At 41.4% G+C, this 27405-nt stretch overlaps 1 protein-coding gene across 3 annotated transcripts in view; it reads right to left on the bottom strand.

Moving 5' to 3' along the window:
• The window catches only part of SLC17A8 (solute carrier family 17 member 8), a 56174-nt gene that overhangs the window by 6909 nt on the left and 21860 nt on the right, over positions 1-27405 (bottom strand). For 2 of the 3 annotated variants that reach the window (XM_038558786.1, XM_038558784.1), the window contains exons 2-10: positions 23888-24140; positions 16969-17087; positions 14588-14702; positions 13194-13281; positions 8834-8920; positions 8337-8476; positions 8068-8217; positions 6991-7123; positions 355-465 (exon numbers count right to left, since the gene is read on the bottom strand). In XM_038558786.1, the coding sequence (XP_038414714.1) occupies positions 355-465; positions 6991-7123; positions 8068-8217; positions 8337-8476; positions 8834-8920; positions 13194-13281; positions 14588-14702; positions 16969-17087; positions 23888-24001 (1057 nt within the window). In that variant the 5' untranslated portion in view covers positions 24002-24140. The remainder of the gene's footprint in view (positions 1-354; positions 466-6990; positions 7124-8067; positions 8218-8336; positions 8477-8833; positions 8921-13193; positions 13282-14587; positions 14703-16968; positions 17088-23887; positions 24141-27405) is intronic. The other variant, XM_038558785.1, reaches the window with a different exon arrangement.

The following is a 27405-nucleotide window of genomic DNA, read 5'->3' as shown; positions in this document are numbered from 1 at the left end:
GAAAATGTCACAAGAGCCTCTGTGAGGTAAGGTGACCTGGTCCAGAGGCATGAACATGCCCCTTCACCTGGGACACATGCTTATGCCTCTGCCTGTGGCTCAGGGGGGTATCTGCATTTTGTGTCTTTCTCCAAGCAGGGAAGTAGGGACAATCCCAGCTCGACTGGGCTCCCAGGCCTGGTCCTCAGCGATCTTAAAAAGTCAGCCCCACATTATGAAACCGTCTAGCCAGTAACCTGCTCCTTGTGAATGGTCTGGCTACTAAGGGAAAGTGAAACAATATTCCCTTCTCCTTCCTTCCTCCCAAGACTTGCTGAATCTGTAGAAAAAATGGAAAACCAAAGGACACATCACCTGAAATAGCAAAGCCGCTAAATCCTACAGCAAGCACCAGAAAGGAGATGGCCACCCCTTTGGTATGGGAAAAGCCAACCACCAGGAGTAAGGTTGCCTCCATGCCAAAACCTGCAAATGGAAACAGCAAGGGGGAAAAATGTTGTTTTCATGTCATTCGGCTCAGTTCATGAATTTATCAAATGAGAATCTTTTCATATTTCCACAGACCTAAGTTTCTAGTATATACTTGCTGGCACATTGCTCACAACATTACCAGGGGGGTTTCATGACCACATGACTATGCTAATACCAGCTAGGGGTTCCGTGAGCCTTCCAGTGTACAGGTGCACTCTGAATACTGAATGGCTCCAGCATGTTCCAAAGATGCCCCTGGGACAGGGAATCTTTATTATTAGTTGCTCCATGGGTAGTTGCCCCTGCCATTTCTAAACACTAAAACTCTCTCATGTACTGTCAAAGATCCCCCTTTGATTCTATAAGTTATGGCCTCTCACGGAAAAATAGAATGACAACACTCTAATATACGTTGCCAGGAATGACCAGAAAACTGCAGTGAATATCTGAAACAAAAAGCAGCACTTCACTTCTTTTAAAGCATAAGGCAAAAATCCCTCCCTTTCAGAAGTTTGCCAAGCTCTCGGGCCTCTTCATAAAACCATGAGATATTCGCACAGAAGTAGAGCAGGACAAAAGTACTTTCTGTTCCTTTCATTCCAAATAAGTGAATCTGGTACAATAAAAAAAGGGATGTGGAAATTATGAAGATGTTCCTTCTCACAAAACACACACACAGGCACACATACAGACACACACACACACAACTTCAGTCAAGAGCAGACACAAAGATGGTATAAGTGCCATTTCCAGGTATATGAAGTGCCCTGGGAGGTGGAAGGCAATGATGCCTTGTTCTGGAGACTGCTGATTCCAGACACCGCCCACCCGCCCTGTAGTTACCTCAAAGACCACATACTCACATCACACCTCTGTTCCCCTATGTTTTACTTCTAAACAAAGACCACCACCACCACCACATCACCCCCACCATGCTCTCTCTTCTTTAAATTAACCTACCCACCCATGTTTAGAACCTTGTGAATGGTCTGGCTACTGGAGGAAAGTGAAACTATATTCCCTTTTAGAGAATATTTATAGTCAGACTTTAGACTTTAGAGTCAGACAAGCCTGGGCTCAGATTCCATAACCAATCACTAAGTATGTGACCCTAGACATGTCGCTACACCCCTTCAATGCCTCATCCCCCAAAATGGGGCTAATACTGCAACCTTGTTGGACACTAGATTAAACAAAATTGGGAATATAAGGCATCAAATACAGTGCCTGTTACACAAGCACAGCTCAAAAGTCGACCAAAAGTAGGGCACCTGGCTGGTTCTTGATCTTAGGGTTGCAAGTTTGAGCCCCACATTGAGTATAGAGATTACTTTTTTTATAAAATCTTAAAAAAAAAAAAAAACCCGAAAGTCAAACGTACAAATCTCAGAATCATCTTGGCTACTTCTCACTCTTCCTCAGCTTTCCCACACAAATCTAGGGTATCAAATCTGACCTCTGCTTTCCCCTCTGCCACTGTCTCGTCCTGACCCCATTACCTCTCCCCTGGGCTACCTCAGTAGCTGCTTTAATGGTCTCCCCATCTCTTCCTCCTCTGACCCATTCTCCACATCACTCTCTTCCTAAACCACAAATCTAATCCCTTGACCCTTGGCTTAACTTTCGTCAAGGTTCCACATTATCAGTTTGGTGCAATCAGCCTTCCTCACTATTTCAGTCCAATCTGCAGTACCACCACCCCCAGGCCACATAAGGCCCTCTGTTGTTGTCCCATGGATCCCTGAGCCATTTCCCACTCACAACACGGTTCCACGCCCCTGACGTGTTCACGGGCTCTTCCTTTGCCCAGGATGCTCTTCTCCAGCTACTTAGTTCTCTTTTTCTAAAGCAACCTTCCTATCCTTTAAAGTCCAGCTCAAATGCGGCCTCCTCTCAGAATCCCCCCTACCCCAGTCAACCCCCCTCCCCCACCAGCCGCCCTTGCTCCCTGCAGTGGAGCCCATGCCTCTCCCCTCTCACTGATCTCACAGGACCTTTCAACACTGCTTCCTGAGTCTTAGTTTGTGTTTTGGTCCCCCTACAGGGTACCACGTTCAAGGCAGAGCCCAGCCAGTGTACAGCAGGCGTTCAACAAATAATATTTGGTGAATTGATGCAAAGGAAAGGAAATAGGACGCAGAACCAAGACAATTAAGTTGAAACACAAGTGAAAACACTTTCTGTAGACCTTGGTACGTTGCTTACCTTCTGAGCTCATTTTCCCCCACACTGTCAAAGAAACAGGGCAAGCACCAGTAATTCTTTTAGATGGGCATCAAAGAGAATCAGATGATGGGGCCCTGGGGTGGCTCAGTGGCTAAGCTACCAGCTCCCAGTTTCAGTTCCGGTCACCGTCTCAGGTCATAAGATGAAGCCCGGCCTCAGGCTCCATGCTGGGCATGCAGCCTGCTTAACACTCTCTGTCCCTCTGCCCAGCCCCCACACTCCCTAAATGGATGGATGATAGATGATAGATAGATGATAGATAGATAGATAGATAGATAGATAGATAGATAGATAGATAGATAGATAATGGATAGATAGATAGATGATAGATAAAAAATAAGATCTTCTTTTAAAAATCTTTTAAAGAGAATCAGATGAAACAAAAACAGTAGTGCTTATCCACTGTGGGCTTTATACCACATCTACTCATTAATCAATTCTGTTTCGACGTTTTAAGTCATATATATAAGGAAAAATTGCTAGTGTTTTATATACGAACTGTATGTACTTAAGACTCAACCTGTCTTAAATATCAAGGCATCTGGCTGAAACCTCTTTTATCTTAACACTCTAGGCAAAAGTTGTACCAAAGAATTAACTCCTCCAAAGAATTAGAACAGAGACATTTTGTGAAGAATAAAACTTACAAATGATACACTGGTTCATCTGTAAGGGGTGGGGGGGATGATCTTTGCCAAATAGTAGATTTCCAAAGGGAGAAAAAAAAATTAAGAGCCTAAGTGGTTCTTATCAACAGCGAAAAATGCTACAGATAGGACTGTATGCTTTAGGAGCTTGAGAATAAAATGTGAACTTCAGAGGTGATCAAAAAATCTTGGACGTGAACCTCTTTGGAGCTGACAAGAGAAACAGAACTATGATTTAAAGGTCTGAGAAAAATGTTCATCTCATATTAAAACAATCTAAAGTTCACACAGGCAACCAATTCAGCCAGACAAGACTTTTTTCTCCCAGTCTCACTTTACACATACTACAGAAGGAAGTACAAGGATTTGACATCTGGTTTTGAAGATCTTGGAGATGTGCCCTGATCGAGAATGAACTAGAACAGAGCTTCATGTCTTAGGTGATCTGTTTGCTTTAAACGATTCTAGCAGCAAACATCCCCATGGAAAGAAAAGGTGACAGACTCCAGAAAATGTGTGATCCTTCTCCGATAAGAAATGCCCTCTATATTTCTTCTCAGAGAACATGAGACCAACTAAATTCTCCAGAAGATCATGCAAGTGTTTGTTTTGTCCAAATCAATCTGGCTTACTCGGTGATGGCATAAAACTCTCTCTTCACATATTCATCTCTAGTCTAGCATCTTTGTATATAAGCAGAATAGAACAACCATTTTTTAAAACATACAATGTGGAACTCACTGGTCCTGCTATTTCAAAATATAAAATGACATGAAAAGACATGTGAAGAGGTTTGGATTGGTTTTTGTTGATGATGCTATTTTGTGTGTTTCTTTTTTAAAGATGAGGCAGATGCTAGGGAGATTCTGTGTTTGCATTCTAGTGTCTAGAACAAAAAAAAATTATTCTCAAAAGTTACTTCATTAGTACCTCAAAATCGTTGAGTATTCTCACCACCACCACCCGACACCAACACTATCGATTATGGAGGAATGATGGCTGAAGTGATCGGGGCAAAATTAAACAGAGCAAGATAGTCCTATAAAATAGATTCAGAGTCCTCAAGGCATGTGGCTGGAGATGCAGTTGTGCAAGTGGGGTTGAAATCCAGAATTTTCTTTCAACTTCGAGGTTAAGAGGTTGCATAATTTTGACCATGGGTACATTTGAATAGCATATAGTTATTGAATGCTTCCTTAGAAAACTTCTGTTTTGCCAGTGTCTTAAACACAGAAGAGGAAAAAGGCATTGACATATGTTGAGAACCTTCTATAGGTTGAACCCATGCTAGGTGTATTTGTACATCATCCCATTTAACATTCATAACCATCATTGGAAGTAAATACTATTATTCAGATTTTAAAGAAGAAAGTTAGGCTTGGAGAATTTAGAAATCCCTCCCACTCTCTCTACTTCCGTTGGTACCACTTTAGTTCAACTCACCATATTCTCTTGACAGAATAAATGAAATAGCTTCCTAGCTGGTCTCCCTTCTTTCACTCTTATGTTCTATCTTCTACTCTTCAGATTTAAAAACACAAATCAAATCATGTCACTTTCTCTGCTTTAAACCCTCTATTTGCTTCCCTGGGCATTTCAAATAAAATCCAAGCTGTGTGCACATCTATGAAGCCTCCCAAGATCTGGCTCTAGTCCAGCATCCTGGTCCCATCTCCTGTCTCTCTCTACCTCACTCCTTTAGCTCCACCCATTCTGACTATCCTTCCTTCCAGCCTAACATGCCACATTCATGCCTGCCTTGGGGCCATTGCTCATGCTACTCTCTCTGCCTAAAACACTTTCCTGCAAGAACTATAATAAAGCAGGAAGTGATGAGTTACCAACCAAGTATATGTACAGGAAGGAGCAGTCACTGGAGGTTGAGGTGGACTTCACAGGAGGGAAGATGAACCCATGTGGAAGGACATGTGGTGAGGACTAAGGTGAGAAGTGAAGGTGAGCTGAACTCACAGTAAAGATCAAGGGAGTGAGCAAAGTCAGAGATGGAAAGAAATACTCAGGGCCTGGTATGGAGGGGACTATTCAGCTGGGCCAGAATGTGATCATCGGAGGAGAGGAATTGGCTCCTGTATTAGTTTCTGATTGTTGCTGTAACAAATTTTCAAAAATTTAGTGGCTTAAAATAATACAGACTTAACGATCATACAGTGCTGCAGGTCAGAAGTCCAAAATGGATCCTAGAGAACTAAAATCAGGATGTTAGCAGAGCTGTGCTCCTTCTGGACACTCTAGGGAAACCCCATTCTTGCTTTTTCCAGCCTCTAGAGCCTGTCTACATTCCTGGCTTGTGGCTGTATTACACTGACGTTTGCCTCTATCATCCTAGCTCCTCTGACTGAGCTTCCTGCCTCCTCTTACAAGGAACCTCATGATTACACTGGATCCATCCAGATAATCCAAGATAATCTCCCCATCTCAAGATCCTTAATTTAATCACATCTGCAAAGTTCCTTTTGTCACGTAGGTAAACATAACCACAAATTCTGGGAATCAGAACCTGAACATTTGGTGGGGGCGGGGAGCATTATTCTGTCTACCTTGGCTGCCACAAATGCAGTGCCACAGAGCTTCACCTCTCCCCCACCAGGGAGCTTCACCCCTCACCCACCTCTCACCCACTGCCAATCTTCAGTCTCCTATAAAAAAAAGTTCATGTTAATGGCATAGCCAACCATTTCTGCCTGGGGCCAGAAGTCAAACTGAGGGGAGATCCGATGCCCACAGACTATTCCCAAACTCCCTGGTCAGATTTTATACACAGAAAGCATCCAATAAATACTAAATTTAAAACACAAATACAAAAAGGGATAAGGAAAAAGTGGAAGATTTTTTAAAAGGTGAACAATCATAAACATTGCGGGGGTTCAGAATTACTTTTCCCTACCTCTTTTGGAAAATCACATGGCTTCTACTTTGTCTTTGCAAAATCAAAACATAAAGCAGGAACTCAGTGAAAGTAGAAAAGAGAATGAGGTGTGGTTGTGTGTGTGCCTACCCATACACCAGCATATGCTGAGAGGAAAGAAGACCATTCAGAGGAAATACCTTTCTTGGGTTTCTTACCGAAACCTGTATGTGTAGAAAGGGAAGGTGATAAGGGAAAATATCTACATAAGCAAAGGATTATGTGACTGGGAGAATGTATGGGAAGGATAAACAATAAACATATGTCACAGGAAATTGGCTTTGGCCTAGAGCAGATGAAAGAAGCATTTCTGGGAGATGTGTACAGATTTGCCAGCTAAGTTGTCCTATCACAGGCTGCACAAGTTTGGACTGAATGGCCAGTTGGCGGGGGTGTGATGGACACTCAAGTATCTGCCAGAGGATGGACTTTGAAAGAGAGAAAGAGAGAGAGAGAGAGCAAGCTGGGGAGGGACAGAGGATGAGGGAAAGGGAGAGAAGCAGACTGCCCACTGATCATGGAGCCAACACTGGGCTCAACCTCACAACCCTGAGATCATGACCTGAGCCAAAATGAAGAGTCGGACGCTCAACCAATTGAGGCACCCAGGTGCCCCAAGATCCTTGTAATGGTTCGGCATAACCTCCAAAACATGCTCTGCAACTCAGTTTCACCTCATTCTCTAAAGGCTGCCTAAGCCACCAATGAAATCCATAGTACCTCCACAGTTCATGATTTTTCTGACAGCCGTTGTGGTCAAAATATTTCTGCTTCTTAAATAATCAGCCAACTGTCCTCCAATAGGCACAATGATAGTCATAACCATGTGTGGGACTGCTGACAGGAGGCCCACCTGTAATGAATAAAGAACAATGAGCTATTTCTAGCTGCTTTGGAGAGATTCACTTCCCTAATTCCCTGCCCCCCCAACCAAGTTTAATTATCTAATTACCTGCCACCCAGATAGTCCTGAATTTTATAATAAACAACGAATGAGTGAATAATTTTAAGTACCAGATTGGTAGCTCCTTGAGGGTAGACCCAACTGGTATTCATCTGCCAATCTGCCATTCAACCCCAGCACCTGCCATAGCGTCTGGCACAGGATAGTCAAATACTGGGCACAGAGTGAGCCTTGACTGATGGCAAGCACTGTGACTTGCCTCTGCTAGCTCTCCACGGTCACTTCAGACAGTACCGGGAGCTATGCACACATCGACCTCTACGGCCGCTGTTCTTTCCCTTGTAGAAAGGAGGTCATGTCTTTCATGATGATGGTTTATGCTTCACCAGCTACATCTTTCCTCCCTGAAATATTGGCAATGACTGAGGATATTGAAAGAGGTTCTTTCTAAACCATACAAGGCAATGGTTTTTAATGCTACAATTACCATTACAGAGAAATGGGTGGTCTGCAAAATGAGCTTTAAGGCCCTTACTGCTACTCACCGAGTAATTTATAGGGGGGAAAACCCCACAAAAACATCTTACCTGGAAATCTTTGTATCCGTACCTCATATGCAGTCATTGAATTTAGCTTCAAAACCATTTTGAGCTCAGATAGAACATACATCTTTAAAAGCAGCTTAATACAGCCCTGATCCTTATGAAGAAGATATTAAATAGCTATGTATACTGTGCCTAGGATGTAAAACCTGTCTGACTTCTAGGGTATTTGATGTCACAGGAGCATTATGAATTTTGATCAGCAATTTAATTATTTTGTCACACAAAGATTTTCTCAGTAGAAGCAAGAGATTTAAAGTTCAAGAATATTTGAAGCATCTCTGTGTTTACCTTACTTATTGCAAATCCAAAGACCTCTTCAAAATAAGCAGGCTGACTTATTAACAGCAAATAAAAAGTCCAGCTTCTGCAAAAATTTGCCACAATGATTGCATAAACCGGCAACGACGTGAAAAATCTTTTCCATGGTGTGTTAAATTTCTAGAGAGTAAAAATACCATGAGAAATTTAGTAACTATATTGACATGTAATTTTTCTTAAGAGGACAGTATAATGACTAAGAGAAAGAGATAAGTCTTGATCTTTCCATCTGTACTTACACTGAGGCTAACCACATTGGCTCCTTCTCCTATACTTGTCTCTATGTATGTCCTCTCCTCACTGGATATTGTTGGGTGAGCAGCTGGGCACTCATAGGCCTGCAATAGCCAGAACATGTACCAAATAATCCCAAAAATGCCTGCAGTACAAAACAAGAGGCTTACAGTTATGGTTTCCTTGTCTTCTGTCTCTAAATATTCCAATTCTCAAAATATTCCCACATGGCACAATGTTCATTTAGGAGAAACTGTTTTGTTGCTTTGCCTGTTGTTGTTGTTAACTGGTATTTAAAGAAAGACAATATTGTTCTCACTAAGGAATTCTACTTTAATATAAGCATTAAAAGAATCCTAAGCAGACAAGTATTCCATTTATATGATACATTTGTTTTAATAACCTCTATTTTCATAGAGTAAATTCTTAGCCAACCCCATTATACAGTGAAATACCAACTCTATGAGTCATCCATGGGAACTCATTAAGTCAACTTACTCACCATAAATATAAAAGACAGAGGCCCATCCAATGTACTGTACCAACACCCCAGCCAGAGGCATGGCAATCACTGCCCCTGCATAGGAGCCTAGAACAAGAAAACATGGAGGAAACTGAACAACTGCCACACAGGCCCCTTCAACCTATCTAGAGTTCCTGTTGTGGAAATGAAGATGGATCAAACTGAGCAAGAGCCAGAATGCCTCCGTGCAGAGGGACACACTCCCAGTGTACCTTAAAATAGCACTTCCAGGAGAGAAAGGTCACTGAGTACCCTTTGATTTTATCCAGGTACCATGGAGGGATTGGGCAAAGATGACTCAGGCACAGCAATTTTGAATTACATGAAAGAATAGAAAAAACAGATCAGAAAAAAAATCTAACAGAGATTTGAAAAATTCAACCAGGTACAATACTATGGGCTGAAGATAGGAAGCAAAGGAGCCCATGGATCTGCCTTTCAGAGCTCACGGTTCAGAAGAATGATCAACTCAGTCTTTAAATGAGGGACTTCAAACTATTAAGAAATCATACTTTTTCGAGTCTTGGTTTCTTTTAAAAAATCAGAAAACAGTTCTATTCAAGGATGGCAGAATGAACAGCAAGGCTGCTCTCCATCTACCCCCGGAATGGGCCCATTTTGAAGTTTATTTCTTTGTAAACACCTAACCTTGTAAACACTTTACCTACAGGTGGGTATTTATCTAGTCTAGACAAGATCACGAATGCTAGAGGCAGTGGCCTGGTCTCCACTGTCCCCTACAGCTCCATGATAATCTGCTATAGAAACACGAGTCCTAAAAACTTCCCATCAATATTCATTGGATCCCCCCCCAAAAAAATATTACCTGAAATTTGCTTTGGGCTGTGAATGAAAAAAAATCTTGCTCAGAAAAAGTGAGCAGCAGCAACAGGAAATTCTGTATCTCAAACCTCAGTGCTAAGGTAGACCATCAAGAAATGGGAGTAAGGGTATCTTCTAGAGAAAGAGATTAATCCTATCTTTCCAAGCTGGGCCTGACTGGCCAGGAAAGGCACAACCTGGGAATCCTAAATTTGAACATCATGACCCCTGAGGGAGTATCTCAGTCACTTAGAGTCATTATCCTCAGATAGAAGATGAGAATGAAATCTCTATCTCCCAGAGATATTTTTGAGAATCAAATAAACTTTGTCCACAAAGATGTTCTGTAAGCTGTAATTAGTTCCGCACAAACCCCAACTATCATGAGACTATAATGTACAGCATGACAATGCATTTTTTTTTCAGCCTCAGACTTCCTCAAACCAGTAAGACAAGCATTCCAAGGCATTTTGTTTAGAAAGAGCTTCAGGCTTGACTCTGCTGTGGGTGGAGAGAAGGTGGTCTTCCCTGGGCCAAATTTCTAGGACGTGAGGGGTAGGAGAATGCCAGGGACAGGGAAGATCAGGGGATAAATCCACCACCTAGGATGCATTGGGGGCTTTCGGTGTGGCCACTACTGTGTTGAGGATTCTAGACCTATGATTTTATTTAACCCTTCTTTCAACTCTTTGGCATTGGTACCAATGTCACTTCCCTATCTATCACTTCCCTTTAAAAACAGTTGGTCTTGTTACTTTGAGTCATCTCCATTGTTGTATACTTTTAAGTCACTCTTGAATCCATTGAAATGCTTTATGGAGACCTTAGGTTTCTGGCACCTTGTCTATGATGTTTCTTTTGTAATTAGAATAACTAACAGCTTGGTCATCCTGCCTCAAGCTTTCACCACTAAATAAAGTCTATTGAACTGAAAAAAAAAAAAAAAAACAAGGCTGGGGGAGGGGAGGTAAGTTGCCAGAGGCCATACAGGTGTGAATGGCAGGAACCAGGTCTGTAGGAATCCAGAGCCTTTTTCCATAACTACTGCATAATGTGATCCTGCCTCCTCTACCCAAAAACGCCCCTTAATTCTTCATAGTAAGAAGAATTCTCTCATTGAGGAAATTTTATACTTGAAACTGAACTTCCCTGTCTAGTAGACAAACTCTTCATCCTCCTTCTAGACATGGCTGACTGTAATCTCCTGTCACACCCACAGCCCCTGAGCATACCTCAGTGGGGTGTGCCACCCACACGGCTCTAGGGGAGCTGATTGCACCTTGATCCCTCTGTAGGCAGACAGCAGAGGACAGAGGAGCCCTCCAGTGCTTGTTGAGTGGCATGAGGAAGGGGAGTAGCCATCAGGAGTAGGAGAGTCCCTAAATCTGTCCTTACTAGCTGGGAAAACTTACTGCACTAGATATTTCCTAACATTCCTGCCAACTCCACTACTTTTTTGGTAAGAACTGATTAACCCCAAATTTGGGTTTCCTTCTAATGACATTTTTCCTTGGCTGTTCTTTCAAACCAAGGCCACACCTTAGCTGGGAAGAGTAATAAAGCCCATGACTTTGATCAGGTAACTTTCCTTGAGAGTCAACCATTTCTTAAATCAGCCCTTTAAGGGTTATAAAGACACTAAGAATGGGGAGTGGCAGCTAGTCATTCCTGCTTTGCTGGCAAATCAAAATGAAAAGCCTTGTAAATAAGCCATCCAAAGAAAATAAGATCAAGGATCTGACAATCCACAAGGTCAGAATCTTATTTTCTTCTAGAGTTGGCTCAAAGTCAGTAGTCGAAGTGGAGATGATCTTGAACTACAAACAAGAGAACAGAAATGGTTTCTAAGGACAATAAAGGCTAAAGATGCAAAGATATCTCAGCTGTACACGCAGTTCCAAGCAAGGCATAAAATGGGCATATTGGTGAATATTCACACCAAAGTCCCAGGGATTCTTTATGATAGAATAAAATAATAAATTAATAATAATATAGAATATTATTATATAATATTTATACATTATTCTAGGTATTTTATATTACTCTAGATATTATTCTAGATATTTTATATTATTCTATATTATTATAATAATATTATTTATTATTATTATTAAGGAGGTAAAAAGGAGAAATAAAATATTCACAAAAATTAAGAGGAAGCTTTATTTCTCCTTTTCACTAAGAAATACAGGTTGGGGGCAGCCCTGGTGGCACAGTGGTTTAGCGCCTCCTGCAGCCTGGGGTGTGATCCTGGAGACCGGGGATCGAGTCCCACATCGGGCTCCCTGCATGGAGCCTGCTTCTCGCTCTGCCTGTGTCTCTACCTCTCTGCCTGCCTCTCTCTCTCTTTGCCTCTGAATAAAAAAAAAAAAAGAAGAAATACAGGTTGGTGTTTCCTAGGAAAGGCACACTAGCTCGAAAAACCAGGCAGTGCTAAATTGTGATCCTAATTTTGCCCAGTCCCCGTTGTGACTTTCATGACTTAAAGCACTTTTGTCTGCCTGGGCCCCTTCCTCCATTAAAAAAAAAAAGGAAAATATATTTTACAATTGCGTTGATGGGGTCAGCCTGCACTGTCCTCGTTAAATTATTGATTGGCATCTAGGTAGACGCTTGGAACACTGATTATTCCAGAGATACAGAGAAGGCCACTTCCATGACTTAGAGTAAGACAACCTCAGCAAGGTGAAGGTGGGTCACCCAGGAATTAAAGTCACCTCACTACTTAAGGACCACTGACATACTTTCAGGTGAGGTGGATGGCTTCTTTTTCATCTGGACTATAATGGCAAAAATTAATTAACAGATCTGTCCTATAACATGTACATAGTATGTGTAGTGAGGAAAGTTCTGAATTAAGACTCAGGTGGTCTAGCTCCCATTTCATGCCCAATGTGACCTTGAACCCCATTTTCCATTCAATGAAATTAACTTTACACTTTAGTTTCAGTTTCTCTATCTGTAAAAACAAGAGCAAGATACTTGATGATTCTTTCCTTTCTGCTTTTGACTTCAACAAATACCATTTGTTGGCTCATTCAACAACCACTTCCTACCCCTTCTTTTCCACCTTTCTCTACTAATGGTGCTGGAAAAGCTTGCACTTGGTTTCCTCACTGCCCCTGCAGTTGATGAAACATATGACACAATTAGGGCCAAGGAAATATGTGGAGGCCTGCTAAGGGGTTTTGGGAAAGCTTTTACTTTGCTGATAATAGGAACAGATGTAGTTAGGACAACCATCCCCACTTCTTCCTGCCTTGAATGTGGACTTGATGCCTGGAGCTCTAACAGCCACCTTGTGAACCTGAGGAACAAGTATGAGAGTAAAAAGCTATCACTCCTAGGACAGTGGAGTAGAAAGTCATAACATGCTAGATCACAAGCAGTAAAACCAATACCAGCAGTCACTCACCTTTGGACTTCTGTTATGTGAACAAAAGAAATTCTACATAGTAGGGTCTTCACATGAAGCCAAAGCTTCCCTAAGTAAAACTTATGATTCTAATACACTTACCACAAAAAGAGGTTGTGGCCAGTCGGCTTCTCTCCAAAGGTGGTGCCCACTTACTCCACATCCCATGGCAGGCTGGGTAGGTCACACCCTGGTGAAACAGTTGAAAATAGACTTTTTGACTTGACTACAGTTTCTGTTGGTGTTTAAAATGTGGATCTTGCTTCTTTAAGAGAGGCTACAGTATAAAAACCCAATTCATAAATAGCTTGTGTCAGCTATTTTAACTCATGGCACAGATGCTGCAATTTCAATATCAGTTCAAACATAAGAATGGTGAGGAAAGGGCCTTTATAGTCCATATTATTATAGAATATTGGTGCAGAAAGGGATTTCTGCAATCAGCTGGTCCATCCCTCATTCCAAGATACAGAATCTGAGGCTAAGAGCCATTGAGTGAGTACATTCTACTTTTCATGGCTGTGCATATCATGTTCTTTCCACCCATCAGAATTTCCCAAAGTGTGGTATATGTCCCTCTAGTGGAACTAGAGTTGGATTTGAGTTGCTACAACAAACTACTTTTTTTTTTAATCAGAATTGGCGCAAATATACTCTAATAGGGTTTAGGAAAAAAGGTACCTGGCATGTGAAACCCATGATTTCAAAAATATTGTTGCTTACAATGAGGTTCTTTTTTGGTGTGTGGTTTTGTTTTTTGTTTTTTGTTTTTTTTAATGAATTGATCTAGGGAAACACTGTAGGCAAACAAAGCACAAATTGTACATGGATATGACAAAAGCAACGAAGGTTAGAGGTGAATGAGCTTGAGAAACATTGCTCTACATCAGGGCTTGGGAAACTATGGCCTGATTTAGCCCACCATCTGTTTTTGTACTGCTCTTGAGGAAGGACTGGTTTTTGCATTTTTTTCCTAGATTCACATTTTTAAAATTTTTTATTGTTTTTTTTTAATTCCAGTGTAGTTAAAATACAGTGTTATAATAGTTTCAGGTGTATGACATAGGGATTCAACAACTCTTTGAGTGAAATCTTTGTGTAATATTACACTCTAGGAATTTTACAAATTTATTAACAAATCCATTTAAATTGTTTTTGTGGAAAGGGCCCCTGCTACGTGAACTATAGGACTGGGGCTTCTGCTTCATTATTTATTAAATGACAAGGGTTGGGTTAGATTATCTCTGAGATCGCTGCTGGCTCATGTGAAATTCTACATTCTAGGAATGACTCTTCATTGTGTATAAATTTGTAATCATCCAAGGCATTTTAATTAAAGTATACATGATTGTCATGAAAACTAGGAAGGGGAAATAGTGGGACAAGGAAGAAGATCAGAAAATTAAGTAACTCAGGTTTTCTTTAGAAGCTGAATCATCTAGAGGACCATACTGCAGGTAATGGCATCAAAAACCGTTAAAGAAGGAATCTCCTACCTCCACTAGACCTTGCAAAATTCTGACACACATGACACAGCCGTAGTGGACTCTAGCAGCAGAAGGAATGAACATGTTCAAGGTTGATGTTAAGAAGATGGCGGCTCCAAAGACCCTGAGGGACCAAAACACTGTGTGAGTTGGGCAAGCCTCCCTTTGTGGGTGGGCACTTCGGTTTAACATCGGAAATGAACCTCACGACCCATGGGATATCACCATGGAAACTAATAAACAGAGAAACAGATGTCATGTCAGGCTCTGGTGTGACCCCAGCTAAACTGTTGGGTAGCTTTAAGTCCTGAGCTCATCCCTAGACCCATTATGGACAGATTTTTGGCAGTACAGGAACATCCTCCCTGAATGAAGCCCCAAGGCTGGAGGTTGACCAAGGTGAGGTGAGCTTGCCGGAGATGCACCATTCTGCTTGGTTCTACCCAACTGACTCATTCTGACTCTTATGTTTGGATTATATCTCCTCCTTCATGACTCTGCTGCCATTTGACCAGAAGGCCATACTCTTTGAAAGAAGTCTGTGTCCTGGGACCAGCCAAGCACAGGGTATGTATCTGTCAGAACCCCCAGGTCCCTACCCAGTGCCACCTGTCTTCTCCTCTCTGCCCTGACCACCCATCCTGGGAAAAGAGGACAAGCAGTGTTTTCTTTCTTTCTCATACACTAATGATGCACCAGCCCTTTTAACATGTTGGGAAATATTATGTGTGATTTATTTTTATGGCAGAAATGTGGGCAGTAACCCTGGAGACCATATGAGACAGTATTTTATCACTTTTTGAAAAGAATACAGTCAGTAAGTGACCATAAATGGAAGACACAAATTAGACAAGAACGTAAGTAAATAAAGTCAGGCTTGTGCATATTTACATCTGATGGTATGGACTTTCAAACTTTTTTTTTTACCTTAACCCATAAAACAGCACATATTTTATATTGCAATGCAACATATAATCATACACACAAACATAACCAAAACAAGTTTCAAAAACCAATACTTAAGTGTGCAATAAATTAAAATATGTTCTATCCGATTTTATTCTATTTGATTATCTCTTCTTCTATTTTTCTCTTTTTTTATACATTTTTTACATTTTATACATTTTATACATTTATTTTTCTTTTTTTTATATGTATACAATGGAATATTACTCAGCCATTAGAAACGACAAATACCCACCATTTGCTTCAACGTTGATGGAACTGGAGAGTATTATGCTGAGTGAAGTAAGTCAATCAGAGAAGGACAAACATTTTATGGTCTCATTCATTTGGGGAATATAAAAAATAGTGAAAGGGAATAAAGGGGAAGGGAGAAAAAATGAGTGGGAAATATCAGAAAGGGAGACAGAACATGAAAGACTCCTAACTCTGGGAAAGAAACTGGGGGTGGTGGAAGGGGAGGTGGGCGGGGGGTGGGGGTGACTGGGTGATGGGCACTGAGGGGGGCACTTGATGGGATGAGCACTGGGTGTTATGCTATATGTTGGCAAATTGAACACAAATAAAAAATAAATTTATAAAAAAAAAGAAAATGCTCATTGGTAAGTCACTACATTGATTTCATTACCATCTAATGAGTTGTGTTTTAGAATTTGAGAAATGCTGCTTTATAAGAAGGTACAGTTCGTGAAACCCACACATACAATCACAGAGGACACACACTTGGAAGAAAACTAGAAGTATTTCATATACTCCTTTTCTGCTATATATACATCCTATGTATCCTCCAAGTGGCCATCTTCTTCTGTTTGAATACCTCTGTGATAGAGAACTCAACTGCTCCTTGGGATGGCTCATCCTATGTTGGATACTTTTATTTATTTGTTTGTTTGTTTGTTTGTTTGTTTTGTCTTGGATACTTTTAATTGCTCAAACACCTACTAAAGAATTTCAAGGGCATTAAAGACATCTTGCAAGCTAGAGGCAAGCCCGCAAAATCTGTGTGATACTGGACTATCTAAACATAGTACACGGATCGCAGAATGTCACTTATCAAAGGAAACTAACACAGTCTAAACCATGCTTTATTTCACAGATGAGGAAACAGACCCAGAGAAGGAAAAAAAGTGACTCAGTAGAGGTCACCTTGTGAGTTATTTAGGGTCCAGGAACTATTTCTTCTGACTCAGATTCAATTGCTCTTTTTACTACATAATCATGAATTGCAAGATAAATTAGACAAAGAAGTAAATAAAAAGAGACTTGTAAGAACAGAATCATATTAATATCTGTGAATCACACCTATTGGAATTGTTCCTGTCTCTCATTCTGCATCTCCAAATTGAGAGAGAACTATGCAGATTTTTTAAAAACACAAAATCGTGTCATGATCTGCACCACATTCATGTGAGATCAGTTTACCTTACCTGTTAGCGGCAAACTTATTTGAAATGAAACCACCTGGAATTTGTGTCACAATATAACCCCAGAAAAAAGATCCATGGATGAGGCCCACTGTCTCTGGATCCCAGTTAAACTGTGCTGTCTGAAATGAAAAATCAGATACAGTTGCGTTTGTAAGAAAACACTTGACCATCATTTTTCTTTTTTTTTTTTTTTTTAATTTTTTATTTATTTATGATAGTCACACAGAGAGAGAGAGAGAGAAAGGCAGAGACACAGGCAGAGGGAGAAGCAGGCTCCATGCACCGGGAGCCCGATGTGGGATTCGATCCCCGGTCTCCAGGATCGTGCCCTGGGCCAAAGGCAGGTGCCAAACTGCTGCGCCACCCAGGGATCCCCTGACCATCATTTTTCACTGATGATCCTACATAATAACCCCACAAGGGCCTTCTTTCCTTCCTTTATTCAACAAATATTTGTGGAGGGCTTCACAACAAACAACAAGCACAACAAACTCCCTCCTGCCATTGAGTTTGTCTTCTAATGAAAGCAAAGAGAGACTGTGTACAAACTTAAATGCAAACACATATATATAATGGGACAACTCTTAAACTATTGAAAATGTGATTATCAGGACACCTGGGTGGCTCAGCTGTTGAGCATCGCCTTTGGCTCAGAGCGTGATCCCAGATCCTGGGATCGAGTCCCGTATCAGGCTCCCTGCAGGGATCCTGCTTCTCCCTCTACCTGTGTCTCTGCTTCTCTCTCTCTCTCTGTCTCTCGTGAATAAATAAATAAAATCTTTAAAAAGAAAAAAAGGGAAAAAGAAAATGTGATTCTCCAGGGCCAGACCCCCTTTCTTCATTTTCTTCCCAAATAAAGTCACTTTTTTCAGATTCATTGCAAATGTACCTCCTTCTGGGGAAGCTCCCCAGCTCCCTTTTGAAGTGGTCACTTTGTCCTCACTTGTCCCAGAGACCTCTGTCCTTACAGCCATGGCCTGTGCCCAGTGCTGTTCTCAAACTAGCCATTCACACATCGATTTCCCACACTAGGGCAAGCAACTCTAAGGTGCCGGCCACGTCCTTTTGACTTTATAGCTTTAGTACTTAAAATAAATTACTGGAACATAGAAGGTGCAAGGAAATATTTGCCAAATGAATGAATCCATGAATAGCTTTGTAAAGCATTGGGGTGCCTGGCTGGCTCGGTCCCTAGACCATGCAACTAACTCTTGATCTCAGGTTTAACAACTCAAGCCCCACGTTGGGTTATAGAGATTAGTTAAAAATAAAATCTTTTTTTTAAAAAAAGGCAATGATATCAAAATGCAAGGTGTTCCAATTACGGAGGAGGGGTTCTTAGTTATCAAGATGGTATGCCTTATAAACTTTTGTCGGTTTATTTTCCCATCACAAGTTATTACATATTTATTTGCTCATTTATTTAACATTCACCGAGTGCCTCCTGCATGCCAGGTCAGGTGCCAGATGGTATAAATACTAATGCAAACAAGAACTGCCTCTGTGTTCTGGGCAATCACAGTCCCGTGTAACATTGACCTGTCCTGTTTGCCATATTTCCCATTTTACTAATTAGAAAATTGAAGTTTGAGAGTAAAAAAGAAACTGGGGTGCCTGGCTGGCTCTGTTGGTAGAGCATGCAGCTCTTGATCTCAAGGGCATGAGTTCAAGCCCTATATTGCGTAGAGATTACTCAAAAAAAAAGGGGGGGGGTAAACTGAAGTTAATAGTCATTCTTTCAAATCAGCTCACCAAATTTTTATTTTGTGCTACTATATGCCACACATTGTTCTAGGCCCCGAGGATGCAACCGTGAACAGGAGGACAACAGTATTTGCTGTCTTTGCGAAGATGCCAGTAGGGACAGCAGATAGTAAACAAGTATAGACCCTGTTAGATGGTGACTGGGGACGAGGAGAAAAAACTAAAGCAGAGAAGGGGACTGGAAGTGCTGGATAAGAGGGAGGGAAGGCTTCATTGAGGAGGTGATTTTTTAGTCAAGCCCTAAAGGAAAGAAGGGAGCAAATCATGCTGTTGATCATCTGAGAGAACTTTCAAGGCAGAGAAATAGCAAGTGTAAAGCCCTGAAGTTGGAGGAACAGCAAGATGTAAGGAGAGCTGGGGGATAATAAGTGACATGAGAAAAGGAGTTAAAGTGGGAGCAGTCCAAATGATGACAGGCCCTTTAAGTCACCAAGAGGACCTTGGCTTTTCCTCAAAGAAAGATGGAAACCATTGGGAGCTTGGAGCAGAAGGGGGACATAATTTTTTGAGGCACTGTCCATATATTTCCTCTCTTAATTCTTAGAACACCCAGAGGTGATTATTGGCTCTTCTTCTTTAGAGGAGGAAATTGAGGCTTAGAGACATTAACTTACTCCCCCAAGGTCATACAACTAGTTACAAGGGGAGCCAGGATCAAGATCTCTTATCCACCTGACCCAAAAAACTACATTATTTGCTCTGCTTGTAGAGACCTGACTTTCTTACTAAGAAATAGAGACTAGACTTCTTTGTCTTGAGTCACAAAATGACCCAGGGAACCAAGGATCCACATCACCCAGAGGCTAATTACCAATCATGATGTCCCCTGTTCATACTTTTCCTTCTGAGGAGATGGTGCTTTCAGATAATCTCTGAAGGATAGGATACATGACTAAAAGCACTTGGGTCTGCCCAGAACTGACTTCCATCACCGCTGGAGCTCCATTAGAATCATAATGGCCCCAGGTTTGCGCCATTATGATAAGCTAACCACAGTGTCAGGTATTGTGTAAAGAATGGCCCCCAAAAGATTTACACGCAAAATCTCTGGAACCTAAGAATGCTACCCTCTTCGGGAAAAAGGCTTTGTTGATGTGATAGAAATCAAGGATCTTGAGATAAATTATCCGGGATTATCTAGTTGGGCTCTAAATCCAAAGACACATGTTCTTGCAAGAGAAAGGCAGAAAGAGGTTTGAGACAGAAGAGGAAGAGTGCAGGTGAAGACAGGGGTAGGGATGGGAGTGATGCTGCCACAAGCCAAGGAGCACTGAGAGCCCCCAAAACTGGAAAAGGCAAGGGGGGCAGTTCTTCTGCTGAGCCTGGAGAGCAAGTGTGGCCCTGCTGATACTCTTTCAGATTTCTGGTCTCCACATCTGAGACAGAATAGATTTCAGTTGTCTTAAACCACCATGTTTGAGGTAATTTGTTAGAGCAGCTTTAGGAATCTAATATAAGTACTTACTAGTTAGCACCAAATTGTCTCCTGCAATATGCAGAGCAGGCCTTTTATTCCCAGTTTACAATAAGGACAATGAGGGTCCGCAAAGAATTGCTAGAAATGTCTGTTCCTGCCTCCAGGCTCCCATCTCCTTCAGAAAGCATTCCCCACCCTCACCGCCCCCTGCCCCACCTCAGTGCCCCGGGTCTATCCCCTGCTGACTGGATGTCTGGCCAATCAGGCTCTGTCTCTATCTCTCTCCATCTCTCTCTCTCTCTCTGTCTTTCTCTGTCTCCATCTCTCTCTCCAATCCACACTCAGGAATTATATTTAGCACTGAAGACTTGAGCTGAAACCAATCCCTTTTTAGTCAGGGCCAAGTGAGGCAAGACACTCCAGCTTTGGAGGACAGTGGGAAGCCATGGAAAAGGAAAAGTCTCTCTCTCTGGAGAGACCTGGGACAGAAGAGCATACTCAGAGAGAAGCAGATGAGGGACCATGTGGAGCCGGGAGGCTGGACACTGTAGCTAAGGATTTTGTAGGTCCAGGAGGGCCAGCTCCCCTCTGCCCTTCCCGGCAGAGCCTCTATCTATGCCTTGGAAAGAACTAGGGGAGGACCCCTTTTCCGCCCCTCCTGGACAACAGCCAGGACCCCAGGACCCCTGGGCAGGGCATGGACTATACAAATATACACCTCAGACCTGCTTTTGGCCTTTCACTCTCATGAGCTCCCCTACAGCCCAACCAGAATTCCCTATTGAACTTGACCAGGTCTTGCTGCATTTCTCTTCCTTGCAACCAGCAATCCCTGACCAGGACATAACGGCAAGTTGGCTCAAGGTCCCAGAGCTAATAAGCAAAAGAAGTCAAGTTCGAGACAAGGTCTGGCCAATTCCAAAGCCCGTCCTCTTAACTCTGCAGGACTCGTGATTAATGGGAAGGGGTTTGGACTTCTCCTGAATGTTAAAGTTTCTTAAGTGTCTTAAACATCAGTCATTTATTGCTTGCCATGTGCCAGATGCTGTTCTAAGTGATCCACATGTTTTAAAATTCATAATTGTTATGCTAAATGTGGGTAGTCACACATCAGCTGAAACTACCCTGTTTAAGACCTAGAGACTCATACTGCTTCCTTTTCTCCCTCTTTTGAAAATGAGGGTTTAAAAACATCTCAGTGAAGGATATCTAGTTTTCTCTCCATAAAATGAAAAACCAAATAATCAGAAATATTAGTCATGCAGAGACTTTCTTAATATAATTAGTGAAATCTTTGTCATCAGCTTGAACACGCTCAGACGAAATGTGAGCTTTGTTCTGCTTGAGCAAGAGAGAAATGGCCTGCTACAAAGTGGAGTTGTCCTAGACCTTTGGAAATACTACCAAACTCCTATTTTTGGAGACCAGAAGGAATGATGTAAAGCGTATTTTAGATCCCAATCAGTGTCCCTAAGACTCCAGAGGGAAAACCATAGAAACCAAAGAACACAAACTAGCATTGTTCCTTAGGTTTTATCAGAATGTCTTTTCCATAGGCCTCAAAGCAGACTCTGTTGACCTAGGCCTGTCTTTCCAGGCAACAAACAAATGCAAACCAGCATTTCATTTTGATCTGGGCTTCAGCAGACGAGTTTTAATTAGCTGGCCTTGCTCACAAAGGGTTGGGAGAATGCATGTGATACCCATCTGAAAACTCGCTAATATACATCATTCTTTATTTAAAAAATGCATGGCTTGCCCCATCACACCTCTGCAGCCCTCCCTCCCCACCAAAAAATAAACAACTAGCGTATCCTTTTGGAACAAATTCAGCTGCAGCATCAAAAGGAGGCTACAAGACTCTCCATTGTGCTCTTTTCATCTGACAAAATCATCTCTTAGCTAAAAGGAAAAAAGGGAAAAAAAAAAAAAAAAAGAAAAAAGCCTGCAAGGACAACTAAAGACTTCTTTTTAATGGATCAAAATCAGCTTTTCCCAAACCAGTGCTGGGAAGGAACTATTCCAGGTGATGCTGAGAGATGCGGCAGGACAGAAAGTGTTCCACAGTAAAGTCCAGGAAGCAAGGGGGACCATAGGCCCCTGCTGGAGACTCCCACAGGACCCAGCACAGTAGAAGCCCCCATCCAATACATCATCTTCATGGCACATCCTACACGACAGTCACTTGCCAAACACCAGTTTGGGAAACTCCAACCGAAGTGTTTCTCCACACAGGGACAGGGACCAGCGAATGATCAGATTGCCTCTCTGCAACCTGCATGTATCACCACATGAGTTCCATCGGCGTGTGTGTCCCGTACAACGAAATATGTGCCCACCCAGGCATCCACCAGGCATACATTTTTCATCTTTTCCCCGTAGCCTCAATACTTTTCTAGGCCTACCACATAAGAAACAAGCCAAATGGTCTCTTTCCAGTGATTCATAAAAACAATGCTTTGAAGTCACATCAGTGTATGCTTGTTGACGACGACAGCATCCCTTGAACTAGTCCTCCTGCTTCCACTCACTTTCAATCCTAATCCACTGGGGGACTAAGTGGATTGGGCAGAGGTCATTCTGGAACAGTTTCCATCATATTGCTTCTCTGCCCAAAGCCCACCCATGACTCCCTACGTGGCTTCTCCAGGCTTTACCTGGCCTAAAACTACCCTGGTGTCTCCCTCCCTTGATGCTCACTCATGCTCTACACTCTTAACCGGGGTTCTCAGCCTCGAGTCCAAGGATGGAATCCGCAGATCTGTGAACTTTGATGGGAAAAATCAGCATTTTTATTTTCACAACTGCTAGCTGAAATTTAGCATTTCCTGTGATCGTGACTGTAGGCAACAAATCACAGTAGTATGATCAGGACCTGTGACTCCCTCACTAGTGGAGATTATAAATATGTTCCTATGACAGTTGTCATCACTATCTTAAACTAAAGTTTATACATCAGACTTCAAAGTTACAGTAATTTTAGACTCATTGCTAGACTTTTGTCACCTGATGTGTTCACAAAGAAGCCCATATGTTTCTCTATCACTAATTTTATTTTTAAATACTTTGACATCTGTATTCTAATATAATTGGTTTCCTTTATAATTCCATGCATTTTACTTTAGGAACTTAAAATATTATTTTGACAAAGGGGTCGTAAGTCTACAGCAGGTTGCCAAAGGGGTCCAGGGCTCAGAAAAGATGAACTCCTATCTCAGTTCCTAAACACACCATTTTCTCTCTCTCCCTTTCTCTCTCTCTCTTTCCTTCTGTCTCGCTCTTTCTCCCTCTTCTCTCCTACAGTCTTTCACACATGATATTCCTTTTTCTTCAATACTCTTCTTCCCACTTCACCAAAACTTTCCTAGTCTGTCAATTCCTCATCTTTCAGAGCCAGCCATCACTTTACTTTCTCTAGGAATTCTTTCATGATAACAAAGTCTGGTCCAGCAACCCCCTATATGACCCCAAGCATTCTGAACACCTCCAACATAGCACCTACAATCATGGATTATGATTATTTACTTGAACATCTCTATGAGAACAAGGACCCAGCCTGTGTTGTTGATCCTTCTATTCCCTTCACCTTCCCTTCCCTTCTATTCACAGCACCTGGTACACGATAGCCATTCTCCATTTTTTGTCACATCAATGGAAGAGGTGCAGAGCTTTCTTTCCTATAACAAGGCATTTGTACAGCTATGGACAAAAGAGCTCCCACCAAACACTGACACTGACCTGAATTTCCGGTTTTCCATCAATATATACAGTGCTGTTGTTGACCATTTCCACGATGGCAACTCCAAGATTGCACCGAATCCCAAAGGAAATGCAGAATCCCAGCCCACTCATAATGGCAATGATGTAACGCTTGGGGATGCCACAGCAGTGGCAGTTGCAGAGTGGTGACCTCTGCCTGGAAGTCAGTACTGGCCTTCCTTCTTCATTCAGCTCAGTGCTATCTTCTTCCTCATTGGTCCCATCGATTTTTCTAGAGTGGAAGAAAAATGGTCAAAGAAGAAAGGCCAGGATTCGAGAAAAAGGGGAGTATACTAGGCAAAAAGAAAAGATCTACCAAAGAAGAAAAAGGGAAACCCAAAGTAGGATGCAGCCTGCATTTTTAAAAGGTGTTATGGTCATTAAAGCAAATAATAATGGCTAAAATTACTGATATTCTGGATATTGGGTTGTACTTTTATAGGCATTAGGTCATTTAAAGCTCACAACTACTCCATGACATAGATGGTGCTATCTTGCCATTATATGGATCAGGGAACTAAGTCCATTGAGTGGGATGCAAGTCCAAGTCTTAGTCTGTATCCTAAACAATATGCTTTACTGAATTTCCTGCTGGAAGAGTATTGACAGACCATCCACAGTGCATGACCAAGCTAACAATTGCACTTGACCTTGATTTTAGTGTCACCCGAAGCTTGCTAAAAAGATATACAGTAGCAAATCAATCCATTTGTGGATTCTTTTCTTCCTCTTTATCTAAATCTTAATAAAAGGTAGAAGCAGGGGGACACATTTTCCATCACAGTATATACCCAGGTGGTGGTATATCCTTTGTTTCCAGGTGGTTCTTCTAAAGAGGTGATCTGATCCTCTGGAATCTGTTAACCAGATGCCAGGATTTTTCATTGACTTCTATCCGTTCATATTATGGTGTGTCAATTACAGTGAATTTGCCCTTTTCTTTAAAAAATAAAAAGGAGAAGCCCTTGGGTGGCTCAATGGTTGAGTGTCTGCTTTCAGCTCAGGTCATGATCCCAGGGTCCGGGGATCGAGTCCCATGTCGGGCTCCCCGCAGGGAGCCTGCTTCTCCCTCTGCCCATGTCTCTGACTCTCTCTGTGTTCTCTCATGAATAAATAAATAAAATATTTATAAATAAATAAATAAATAAATAAATAAATAAATAAATAAATAAATAAATAAATAAGAATTGGGCAAACTGGACACTATGTCAATTAGAAAGCGAGGTATTTGCATCTTCTCACATATTGTAACCCTTTTGAGGATTTCCTATGGCCCAATTAAGGTCCAAGTTTTTGTAAAAATCAGGAAAGCTTGTAAGTTTTCATGAATATTGAATTCAGTAATAAATGGCTAATACAATAATTAAGAGAATAGATTGAAACACGAATAATCTGCCTATCAATCCATAGAGAATATGATTTTGATAGCTTCTTAAGACTCAAGCAAAATCAAGTTTAAAGTATGTGTATAGAGAAAAAAGTATACTAGATTCAATCCAGTCCATCAAATATTTATTGAGTGCACACTGTGTGTCAGACACTGTGCCAAGTGTTGGGGAGCAATAAAGAATGTGACATGTTCTCTGCCCTTCTGCAGCTCTTAGCTAGTGAGGACGAAAGACGAGGAGCCATGATTACTAGACGATGCAAATTTTGTTGAAATCAAAGCGGGGAGCAATGACAAAACAAGGGAAGGAGCTTTCAATTTTAACTGAGCTCAGAGTGCTGGCTTAGTACATGGACGAGCGCGCTGCAATAACCAGAAGAGAACTGCAACAACGTCTCAATGTACCCACCTACCTACCTGCATTTATGCTGATGCTCTCTAGGTTTTCTCTGGTAATCATCCAAGCTTCTACCCAAAGCCAACCTCTCACCCTGGGCACCAGATCTCACTTCCTCTCATCTACTCAAGGATATTGTTCCAGAAATTCCCACTCCCAGAACTCACCAATTATTTTCTCCCCTTTACTAGATCATCCCTACTGTCTACAAATATGTTTATTTCTCCCACATCAAAATATAAAATAAAAATACTTTCTCCTCCAGCTACCCCCATTCTCATCTTCTTTTTTTTTTTTTTAGAAAAATCGGACATCACTATCTTCAATTCCCCACCTCCCATTGTCTCTTGTGCCCATTCCAACCGGGTATCCCCCAACCTCTCCACCAAAACTCCTCTTTTTAAGATCATCAATGCCTTCCTTTGGCTCAATGTCATCATAGGTCCTCATATAGTCAGCCTATCAGTAGACTTAATGCAACTGATCACTCTTTCTTCCTTTTTTTTTTCTCCCTAGAAACTACACTAATGTGCTCATCCTCCTAATTCTCTGACCACTCCTTCTGTTTTGTCTCTTAAGCTTATTCTCTACTTCCTTGACCTGTAAACCTTATGATGCCCAGGACTCAGCTCACAGATCTCTTTTGTTTTCCATCTACACTCTGTAGGTGATCTTATCCCATCTGTAGGTTTTCAATACCATGCATATGCTGACAGATTCCGATTTTCATATATAGACTTATTTGACATCTCCTTGGACACATAATCAGCATATCAAACTTAACATTTTCAGACTAAGTTTCCCTAAAAAAAAATTAATTCCTGAAATCTTTCCCATCCCAAGTAATAATAATTTTGTTCCTCTGGTTGCTCAGGCAAAAATCTTGAAGCCATCCTGGATGCTTCGTTTCTTCTCCACCCTAAACCCAAACCCTAGCTTCTAAGCCAGTGTGACTTAGTTTGAATTTTTACTCTTCCACTTACTTAGCTGTGTGACTTTGGCCTACTTAACCTCTATGGACTTCTGTTTCTTCATTTGTAACCTAGGAATTATAAAAATAGTTTCTTCTTTGTGAGGTTCTTCTTAGGATAATCTTAAGTGGATATTATATTTAGACCATTTAGAACAGAACTTAACACACATAAAAAAAATCAATATATATCAGCTACCTTTATTACATTAATACCCACCATCATTTAATGAGTCCATGCTGCTAGACTGAGCACTGATGCCATGTATTACCACTTATATTGAAGGCCAAGAATCATTTGAGTCACAGGACCATTTATAATGTGCAGCTCCAGTGGTCGCCATGAATTTTCTGGCATCAGAATATATATAATCTGTAGAGCATGGAAAATTGATGCTCTAATTTTGACATCCCATCACAACAGTACTAGTAGTACTGGCTAAAACATAATAAATTATAACTACACTAATAGTTGTATAAAGCCAATTCAGTTCTCTCTTACCATTTCATATAATGACTTCATTATGGTTAAAACAGCTCAGGAATATATCGGAAACCTAATATTTCCATTTGACACAAATATAACTATACTCCAGAAAGGAAGAGTGAATTGGCCAAGACCACACAGCCAGAAGAGGGTAAAGGCAAGGTTAGAAGGCTTTCTTTTGACTATCAGGTCTACTGGTTCCCTCTCAGGTGTGCTTCCTAGCTCACTGGGCTGTGTTTTGTCTCAGCGATCATCC

Source organism: Canis lupus, chromosome 15, assembly GCF_011100685.1.
Source record: "Canis lupus familiaris isolate Mischka breed German Shepherd chromosome 15, alternate assembly UU_Cfam_GSD_1.0, whole genome shotgun sequence".
In the NCBI taxonomy this organism is placed as follows: domain Eukaryota; kingdom Metazoa; phylum Chordata; class Mammalia; order Carnivora; family Canidae; genus Canis; species Canis lupus.
Note: the sequence above shows the minus strand (reverse complement) of the source record. Positions and strands in the feature narration are given on the sequence as shown.